This window comes from Enoplosus armatus, chromosome 2 (genome assembly GCF_043641665.1).
Source record: "Enoplosus armatus isolate fEnoArm2 chromosome 2, fEnoArm2.hap1, whole genome shotgun sequence".
Classification (NCBI taxonomy): Eukaryota; Metazoa; Chordata; class Actinopteri; order Centrarchiformes; family Enoplosidae; genus Enoplosus; species Enoplosus armatus.
In genome coordinates, this window is record NC_092181.1 from 15,119,269 (window position 1) to 15,129,958 (window position 10,690).

The following is a 10,690-nucleotide window of genomic DNA, read 5'->3' on the forward strand; positions in this document are numbered from 1 at the left end:
CAGAATGATAATAATTAAAACAGCTGTCTACTCTGGGGAGTTATTTGTTGCCTAACGTATGTGTCGTCACTTTTAACGAGTTTATGACAAGTGTCCTCGCCACCGGCTCCAGGCAGCAGTGGCACTCAGTGCTAGCTAGCTGTAGCTGCTAACGTTGAGCTTCCTTCAGCAGGTTCACTAACCAGCCAGCGTTATTATGGTAGCTATAATCTTTGTCTGTTGGAAGACGTCCCTTCATTGGTTCAAGACAGTCACTTTACCTTGGTGCGCGGCTGACAGTTGTCAGGTCAACAATATTACAACATTACAACATTACAATTAGAGTTAGCCGGCATTAACAGTAAGTTAGCCGTTTAGCTAATTTACAGCAGGGCGTTGGTTTTAGATCATTGCTGCTAACAACGTTTAATAGCTTTGGTAATCACTGTCTGTACTTTTATATGTTTTAACAGGTATAGTCGTTATCTCACAGACAGTTGGATTCCCCCCTCTTCCCCTCCCATCATGGCTGCAGACTCGATGGAGATTGACGACTCTCTTTACAGGCAAGTCTTGGCTGTACATCACAGTCTAGTGTAGTCTCCCTTAAAAGTCCTTGAAACTACAGAAAACGTTACATGGCCACCAAGACGCGAAGTGACAGTACTGTGCTTCATACTACCGTCAAGACAGTTATACCTCACTTTTCCTTCTTGATCTCTGTAGCACTTTCCTTCACACTTCCTCTTCCCTCCTTTCTCTCTGTCCAGCCGCCAGCGATATGTGCTGGGAGACAGTGCTATGCACCAGATGGCCCAGTCCTCAGTCTTTCTCAGTGGAATGGGAGGACTGGGAATTGAGATAGGTAGGCTAATTATCACATTTTTGTTGTAAGATATTCAATGCCATTGTATTCATGTGGTCTTCATTGAAGGTTGTAGTTTGACACTAAGCAACTTGACATCTGGTTTCACAGCAAAGAATATTGTCCTGGCTGGTGTGAAGGTATGCACTCTCACTAAATCATGATTGTCTAACTCCATGGCAGTATTTAATGTTTCAATGTGTCTTGAGAGTTGGTCTTCCCGTGCCCTAAGTTATTGTATCTGTGTGCATGTGTGTGTACAGGCTGTCACCCTTCATGACACAAAGCAATGTGAGACCTGGGATCTGGGCTCCAACTTCTTTATTCGCAAAGAGGATGTGTTGAGCCAGAGGAGGAGGTAATACACATCACAAAGTTCCTCCTAACCTCTGACTTTACTCACACTCCAAAATATCAATAAAAAAAAAAAAAAAAAAATAATAAATAATAATAAAATTTTCTTGTAATCCATATGCACACTGTTCTATTCTATCTCAGTTTTTTTGTCTGTCTTTTACACATTCTTATCCATCCTCTTTTACTTTTCTACCACAGGGTGGAGGCAGTGTGCTCTCGGGTCGCAGAGTTGAACCCTTATGTCCATGTTGACATGTCGTCCTCTGCTCTGGACAACACCACTGATCTCAGCTTTCTCAGAAAGTATCAGGTAAGGCATTGCTTTTCCGAATCTGGGTTGTGACCAACCTATCAGTTGTGGGAAATTTTGAATGGGTTGCTCTCAGTCTCTCTGTAAAAAAGTTGTGTGTTGTATGCAAGATTGAAAACGCCCAACCCCTGTAGACTTGTAAGGTGGCTGCAAAGTTTATTCTGTCATGGAGAACAGAGGGTGTGATCAGCTTGGATTCATAGCAATCCATAGCAAGTTACAATCGTTTCCTATAGAGACAAGATGTCATGGTGGAAAAAGTTTCAAAATGTCTATAAAAACCTCTCAAACCGCTCCTTCAGCATGATCCCCTTCACAGCTATAAATCCAAATGCTCAGTTGTGCCAACTTTCACATTTTTATCGAAATATGGGTAAATTAAACACAGAGGGAATGTTACAGTAAAAGTTCAAAATTTGAAAGGTCGTAATTGCCAAAACATCTGTTTGGATTTGATAAAACTTTCAGGGTTGATGCATTTAGTCACTGTTTGCATGACCTATTTACCTGTTCATTAATGGAACAAGTACAAAATTGGCTCGCTGTCATTTGGTTTTAGATTGCAGATAACCTTAGTTAAAACCTGCATTGTTTTCTACTCTGGATTCTGCAGCAGACTGCAGGTAACATTTATTGTCTCTCTTTCTCCAGTGTGTGATTCTGACTGAAGCCAGATTGAGCCTACAGAAGAGAGTGAATGAGTTCTGCCACTCACAACAACCCCCCATCAGAGTAAGTATACAGTCCCCATAGTGGTTATACATTACAGAGCATTAACTAAACCATGTCTTACACATGGGGAACACTCAAACAGCCAAATATTAACCAAACTCTTTGACCTTATGTCCTTTCCAGTTCATTGGCTGTGATGCGTATGGCATCTGTGTGAGGGTATTTTGTGATTTTGGAGAGGAGTTTGAGGTGTCGGATCCCACAGGAGAGGAGCCCAAGGAGATTTTCATCCAAACTATCACTCAGGTAGTCTAAACACATTCTTAACAATCTTCAGGATCCCATATTTGAGAATTAATTTCTTCCTGTCAGACATTTTAAAATTGTTTAAATGTAATAATGAGCTACATTTCTGTTTTGGAAGAGTAAGCTGAATTTGCCAGATTTTTGCATGATCTAAAAATGCAATTGCGTAATTCATCTTTGGAAACAGAACGATTGAAATATGAGCCTGCAAAGACAGTGTCTGCTCCAAATAAAAATGTGATCTCCTTTTGAATTTTGACCCTTCAGGACAAACCTGGGGTGGTGACCTGCATGGATAATCAACCGCATGGCCTACAGACAGGCCAGAGTGTTGTGTTCAGAGAGGTCAATGGCATGGTGGAACTCAACAGCACCGCCCGACAGGTTTCAGGTATTATTTCTACATTGTAGATAATAAGTTCAGTATATTTGATGTTTTTACTGTCAGTTTATTATTGTAATTGTGTAAAACCAGCATACCAGACGAATCACAGATTTATACAATATTTAGTATATGGTTGTGGTTAATATTCGTATAAGGTAAAACAAATACTCTTCCTTTCATAACAAACTGGGTCTATTGCTTTTGTAGCAATTTTCTTTTTTTTTTTTTTAGCTATTCCAAGAGCAGATTTGGTGAGACACTAGTGCATTAATCTAATCTAAGACATTTCTGTCTGTTTTTGTACACATTTGTGTGTGTGTTGTTTGAATGTGTGTGTGGTATTAGTCCTTTCCCCTCACAGTTTTGCAATAGGAGACACATCCCAACTACAACCATATGCACATGGAGGTTTCTTTGTCCTGGTGAAAACCCCTAAGACATACAGATTTGTAAGTTAACTAGTCGTCATATCAACCAGAAATATCACAGTTGAACAAATAAACTATGCATATATTTCTAAATAAACCTATGCTTTGTGTGTGTGTCTCTACATTTATCCACTTATGTATTTCAGGAGACAATAGAGAGACAGTTGTGTGATCCTCAGGTCCTGACTCCAGACTTCAGTAAACCAGAGGTGAAAGTTCAAAGCTGTTCCTGGAGACTGCATCACAAAGCAAGATTAATGGACCGGATAGCCAGCTAGCCAGCTTGTGCTTAACCCAGTTCTACAGCAAAGCTGGCTCACATTACCAAGGCACATCACCAAAAGGCATAAACTATGCTGCATAACTCAGTAGCATAACTTCCTGGGTTAAAAGAGCTTTGTGATAACCAGCTTTCTGAGACAATTCAGGATTGCTAATGTTAGTTTCAGTGAAGCCAGATATCTCAAATATAGTCTTACTATGTCAGCCTTGCTGTGATACAGACTCCAGTTTACAAATGCCTTGTCATTTTTGTTTGAGTTTAACCAAGCAGTTTGCTCACAGTCCTTTCTTAAATCTACCCATCAGGCCCCACTACAGATCCATGCAGCCATGTTGGCTCTTGACACCTTCCAGGAGCAGCACAGTAGACTTCCCAACATTGGGTAAACATAATATTTCTCTGCTTTTCACTGTCTAAATGCAATCTGCTGCTCTACTTTCTGTACTCCAACAGCACCTGAGGATATAATTTGTCCTGGATGTGGTTTTCATTTTGTGAAGTTGTTGAAATGTGACACATTCAGTTGTGAGCAGTTTCACTTTGATGCCATCAGGTGTTTACAGGATGCTGAGGTTTTACTGAAGCTAACTGAGGAAGTGAATGCAACTCTCAGGAACAAAGTGAGAGTGTTTTTCTTCTTTTTTTTTATCATTTATGTTTTTAATTCTCTTGAATCTGCAGAGATGCACATATATCCTCTTTGACATGTGATTGCATGCACACAGATGCTTTAACATCTCTCTTTTTCTCTCCAGGCTTCTGTGAATACTGAGTTGGTGCGCTGTCTGTCGAGAACAGCGAGGGGAACTCTTCCTCCGTTAGCAGCAGCTGTAGGAGGTCTAGCCAGCCAGGAAGTTCTTAAGGCCATCACAGGGAAGTTTGCACCACTGCAGCAATGGGTAGGTTACTAAATTTGAACTGTAGACCTCCTTTTCCATAATAATGGAAGCTTTAATAGGCTTTACTGAATTTTGCATTTTTGCATCTTATTTTCTACTTTTCCTTAACTATTAATTTCATCTCCTTCTGTGTTTCTCCTGTGTTTAGTTTTATCTTGATGCCATCGAGATTGTCAGGCCACTCCAGTCTGTTTCTCCTGAGGAGTTTTTCCCGAGGGGCGATCGGTATGATGGATTACGAGCTTGCATTGGTGAATCAATGTGTCTTGAACTGCACAAGCTCAGGGTCTTCATGGTAAGGATTGTATATAAAGGCCTCTATTATGTTTAATTATTTTAAGGTTTATGTCCAAATGAACCCCACAATGTCTTCTCTTCCAGGTGGGCTGTGGTGCCATAGGCTGTGAGATGCTGAAAAACTTTGCCCTGCTTGGAGTGGGATTAGCCAAGAGCTCAGGAGAGGTGGGAAATCTTTCTGTGTTTCCTCTCCTCTGTTTTACTGTATTTCTTTATGTATTGCAATATATTTCACTGCTTGACGATATGTATTTACTGAAACTTTGTACTTTGCCTGTGTCAATTCTCAGGTATGCATCACAGACCCAGACCTTATAGAAAAGTCCAACCTCAATCGTCAGTTTCTCTTCAGACCACATCATATACAGGTGAAAAGATGTCCACCTCCTAATCCCCTTTTTCTTTTTCTCCACCCTTCTCACCTCCCATTTCCAACCTTGGCTGATCTAGGAAACCTCAAACTAATGCTTTAATGTAGGTCTACATAACCCAGATGTTGGGAAGGTATTTAATGCAGTATTGACTCACTTTTACAAGTTGGTGAAATTGTGTCTCTTCTGCTGTGCAGCTGTATGCTGGCACACTAAAGCACTCAGATTACAGTCAGTGTTAAAAAGAAACTTAATCGGAATCACACGGACCGCACCAAACATTCACGCGCTTTTTCCACGGTTCTCCTGTGTCTCAGAAACCGAAGAGTACCACAGCAGCAGAAGCCACTCAAGATATCAACCCAGACCTGCAGGTGGATGCTCACCTCAACAAGGTGTGTCCAGCTACTGAGAGCATCTACAATGACTCCTTCTACTGCCGCCTGAACCTCGTGGTCACTGCGCTGGACAACGTGGAGGCTCGGAGATACGTAGACAGGTTGGTGCTACAATCGATACTGCTACTAAAGGGTCCAGTTGATTTTAGTTAGTTTCCCTGAGCAGTGGCCCTGATTTTACTTTCACTGACAACCCAACCCTCATCATTAACCTACTGAGAGCATGCTCATGACATGAATGTAGCAGTTGGGAAGGTATTTCATGAACAATGTACTAATTTGGCCAACAACTGATGGAGTGTTTCTGCATCTACTTAATTTTCAGCCGCTGTGTATCCAATCAGAGACCTCTCCTGGACTCTGGAACCATGGGAACTAAAGGACACACAGAAATCATTGTGCCAAATTTGACAGAGTCCTACAATAGCCATGTGAGTATGTGTGAGAGTTCGTTTGTGTGTGACCATGTTTGTTTGTTTTTTGCTCCAGTTTATTCCCTGCATTTTCTCAGTCCCATAACAGACCTGCTTCATAGACACAGACCTTAGTCTCAACAATGTTCTTAGATATATCCTTCCCTTTCTTTACCAGAGGGACCCCCCAGAAGAGGAGATCCCATTCTGCACTCTCAAGTCTTTCCCTTCTGTCATAGAGCACACCATTCAATGGGCCAGAGACAAGGTCAGCCGGCTTGAAAACCAAACAACCGATCATTGCTATAATTTTTGGCAGTATGTGTGTTTTAAACTTTTTCCTTGAATTTGTCTAGTTTGAAAATGCATTTGTCCACAAGCCCTCCATGTACAACTCGTTCTGGCAGACCCACTCCTCAGCTGAAGTGGTGCTACAGGTAAGACTTTGTATGCTTATAAATGTTGTTCTGACTTATTATAAGTTGATGTTCTATGCCGGCAATGTAATACTTAAACTATTTTTGTGTGTGTGTAGAGGATGCAGGTAGGGGAAAGTCTGGAGGGGTCATTCCAGGTCATTAAGCTACTGAGCAGACGGCCGAGCCAGTGGGAACAGTGCATTGCTCTTGCCCGTCTGAAATTCGAAAAGTATTTCAAGAGAAAGGTAATGAGTCTCCTCCTGAAAATACATATTCATTGAATAGATTATGTGTGTGTATATATATATATGTGTGTGTGTGTGTTACATGTTAGTGTTGTTTTTATGTAGGCTCTACAACTGTTGCACTCTTTCCCCCTGGACACAAGGTTAAAAGATGGAAGTAAGTTTTTCTCAAACACACTGTAGATTATTTCACAATAATTTAACAGCCATAACTACAGTATAAAGTGTACTTAAAGCAAAGAATATAGTGAATTCTTCTTCCCTCCTTAGGTTTGTTTTGGCAGTCCCCAAAAAGACCTCCAGCACCTTTTGATTTTGACTTGAAAGACTCTTTGTGAGTATGGTCTTGAATTACAATTTAAGCTTTTTTTTTAATTGTATGTTTCATATCTAAGATTACCAAACCCTCCTCTTTCCTCATCAGGCACTTCACTTTCATTGTCAGCACTGCCCGTCTCTTTGCAGGGATTTATAACATCCCATACTCAGAAAAGGTAGGTCACGTACGCTCATGCATAAACTCCCTCAAACACACTCACTCACTCACTCACTGATTGACATGATTTTTCCTTCTTTTTCAGGATCTCTCTGAAGAGGCTGTGACCAGGATTCTCTCAGATGTCCAGATTCCTGAGTACAGGCCCGCAGAGAAAGTAAGCTTTTCCATTGATCTGGTCCTTGATTTCTCTGATTTCTATTGGACTGTAAAAAAAATCCTAATCTTTTTGATTGTTGTGGCTCTTTCAGTGTATAGAGACCAATGAGGCTGCAAAGAAGCCTGATCAGATAAAGATGCCCCTGAGCAGTGAAGAGGAGAGGGAGGCCATCACACAGCTGGAGGAGGCCATTGCTACTGGCAGTGTCACAGCAGGTTCATAATTAAAGAAAATCACAACAAATACTTAGCAAGCAGATTTATAAATGGATACTCGAGATGACAGCTAAATTTTAAATCTGAAACCTGGAGTGGTATTGAGTTATATCCATTACAACAGTGTGAATACTTAAGGAACCCGCACTCTTTCCCCATCCTATTAAATGGGCATGCTTATATAACAAACACTGTGCACCTGCTTCTAATGGTTAGTGATAATGTCTGATTTTTCATTCGTAGAGAGGTTACAGATGAGCCCACTGCAGTTTGAAAAGGATGATGACAGCAATGGCCACATAGACTTTGTCGCATCAGCATCTGCTCTCAGAGCCAGGATGTACTCCATCGAGCCAGCTGACAGACTCAAGACCAAGCGCATCGCCGGCAAGATCATCCCTGCTATCGCCACGGCAACAGCTGCTGTGGCTGGACTGGTGAGAACAGTTTGAAATTTTGTCATAGATGGATGGTTTATTGTTTGTTGTTTATTGATTGTGCCATTGTTTTGAAACACCTACAGATATTGGGCAATGTCAATTTTATCTTCAAAACAGCTGATTTTGGTTTTCAGCACTGTTGCTTGACAATCTGTACTTTTGTCCATTTGTTTGGACTTGACAATGCACCCAACCCCAATGCCCCCCCTGTGGGTGGAGGGCCACGGCTCCATGTAGTTATTTCGGCTGTGCACGACCGGGCCCCATGGGTCAAGGTCCAGCCACCAGTGTTCACCGGCGAGTTCCCTCCCATGTCTGGTTCCGGGAGTGGGCCCCGGTTTCCCTGTTTTATTGTTGGAGGCGGCCCACAAGGTCAGGGGCCTCAGCCTCAGGAAGGGACATCAGGGCTTGACTCAGGTTGTGTTCAGTAAGGGAGGAGAACTGCTGACCCTTACTGGGGATATTGTGGAACCCAACCCAACCAACACGTCCTCTGTGGAGGTGGCAGATTTTGAAGACTCGGGGGAAACCTCACCCATATCCCTGGCAGAGGTCTCTGAGGTAGTTAAGAAACTCCTCAGTGGCAAGGTGTCAGGTGTGGTTGACATTTGCCTGGAGATGCTGAAGGCTGTGGACATTGTTGGGCTGTCTTTGCTGCCTCTTCAATGTCGTGTGGAGGTCGGGGACAGTGCCTGCTGAATGGCAGACGGGTGTGATGGCTCCAATTAAAAAGGGGGGACTGGAGGTGTGCTCCCGACCTGGCCCTGGATCGGCAGAAAATTATTGCATGGATTGTTGAAATGAATTCCATTGTTCAATATCAATAATATATCAATCATTTTGTGCTATTATTTTGATCTACTCAGGTGGCCCTCGAGTTGATCAAGGTGGTTGGAGTTTACGGGTTTGAATCTTTCAAAAACTGCTTCTTTAACTTGGCCATCCCTGTAGTGGTGCTCACTGAGCCTGCCCCAGTTAAAAGGACACTCATCAGGTAACAGCATATGTACAATTTCTCAATCTCACTGTCTCTCTCACTACTTAAAGGTTATAAAACACCTTTAATTATTTTTCCTGGCAGAATAGCATTGCTGTTTTGACCCCATGCACTGAAAGTCGCTCACACACACAAATTATTATTGCACCATCATAGCAGAAAACTGAGAATTCCAGCTACAAGATACCACTAAACTGTAGGATTTGTAGCTGTATTTCATTATTATTTTTTACAATGTAGTGACAGCTCTATGACGTCTTTCCCAGGGACAACATCTACTTCTCCATCTGGGACTGTTGGACTGTCTTTGGCCACGAAGACTTCACTCTCTCCGACTTCATGAATGCAGTGAGGGTGAGAACCATTTACATGTGTTGTACTCTCGGTGTATTAGCACTTCAGATGCAGTTAGCATGTTATTGTATTTCCCCTGGGGGTTTTCATTGCTTGTTTTTTGATGATGATGATTTGTTTTATTTCAGGAAAAGTATGGCATTGAACCCACGATGGTCGTCCATGGTGTGAAGATGCTCTATGTGCCTGTGATGCCTGGACACTCAAAGAGACTCAAACTAACGTAAGTGTTTCCTGATTCTCACATTTTTTGTGATATTATTTTTGTACCCCTGAAGTACACTGTGCCCATCTGCTTACAAAGACTTACAAAACAGAACCTCTTAAGGTTGTAGGAAGTCAGTTTCTTTGACACTTCAGCAGGCATTAAAAGACGCTCTTTATCACCACTACACCACCCTGTGGACTTTTGCAGGACAAAGGTTAAGAAGAAAATACCACATTTGATGAAGCATCTCAAATCTCCTTGATAACTCACACTGAAATGATTCATCCTTTGTCTGAACTGAACAGATGCACTTAACCTTACCTCTGACTCTCTGCAGGATGCAGAAGCTGATCAAGCCATCAGTGGACCGCCGCTACGTCGACCTCACCGTGTCATTCGCTCCAGAGGCAGACGGAGACGATGACCTCCCCGGTCCGCCGGTCAGGTACTACTTCAGCCGCAATGGAGAGACACCCTGACACCTTCCTAGATGTCGTCCTCAAACCTCTTGTGTCCTTACTTACTTCCCTTCTTTCATGTAAATTGTTGTACCCCAATAACCTGGGCCAGGGCCAAGAGCTTTCCCGCAGGATGTTATCTGCCAAGGGCAAAGTTCCTGGCCCCAGCTCAAGCCCCACAGTACTTCATGGAGCAAGAAAAGGCCAGTCCTGGTCCCAGTTTTTCTTACCCCAGATCTAGCCAGTGGAACACAAGGCTGCTTGAGTAGCACTTAACTGTACCTGTGTACATATTTTCTCTGTTCTGTTTTCTACTCTGGTGAAATGCACAGCTCTGCCTGTGTCGATGCCTTAATTGATTAATAAAATGTTTCTGTTTGTGGCAGTGAGTCTGACTAAAAACTATGTTTACAGAAACCTGCATACTCCTAACCCACAGCCCTGTTAGTCTCATCTCTGTTTTAAGTCTGCTCGGCCCTAAAGGGGGTTAAGTGGATTTGGTTGGTAGACATCACACCTTCTTCTTCCTCAGAGTCCTCTCATTGGCTTTGAAATTATTGCCAACCATAGAATTTGCCAGTTGTTCATCATCTCCCCTTGTAGAAACAGGTCTAGCCAATATTTGTTGTGTAATTTAGAGGTGCAAAAGGTCAGTGGACAACGGCGAAACCACCAAAGATACGGATTATCATTGTGTCTGCAGATGATTGTTCTTTTTTTATGATCACTTTGACT

At 42.4% G+C, this 10,690-nt stretch overlaps 1 protein-coding gene across 1 annotated transcript; it reads left to right on the forward strand.

Moving 5' to 3' along the window:
- Positions 1 to 504: 504 nt before the first annotated feature.
- Positions 505 to 10,456, forward strand: uba6 (ubiquitin like modifier activating enzyme 6). The gene is made up of 31 exons (XM_070914436.1): positions 505 to 545; positions 750 to 844; positions 956 to 984; positions 1,108 to 1,202; positions 1,400 to 1,511; positions 2,163 to 2,243; positions 2,367 to 2,489; positions 2,757 to 2,880; positions 3,220 to 3,323; positions 3,449 to 3,511; positions 3,891 to 3,967; positions 4,139 to 4,205; positions 4,341 to 4,484; positions 4,633 to 4,779; positions 4,866 to 4,946; positions 5,072 to 5,149; positions 5,470 to 5,651; positions 5,876 to 5,981; positions 6,142 to 6,231; positions 6,320 to 6,400; positions 6,499 to 6,627; positions 6,733 to 6,784; positions 6,898 to 6,961; positions 7,052 to 7,121; positions 7,209 to 7,280; positions 7,375 to 7,498; positions 7,742 to 7,935; positions 8,805 to 8,932; positions 9,202 to 9,289; positions 9,418 to 9,512; positions 9,835 to 10,456. Exons 1-31 carry the CDS (start codon positions 505 to 507, stop codon positions 9,974 to 9,976), a joined length of 3,078 nt encoding a protein of 1,025 aa, XP_070770537.1. The 3' UTR covers positions 9,977 to 10,456.
- The last annotated feature ends 234 nt before the right edge of the window (positions 10,457 to 10,690 follow it).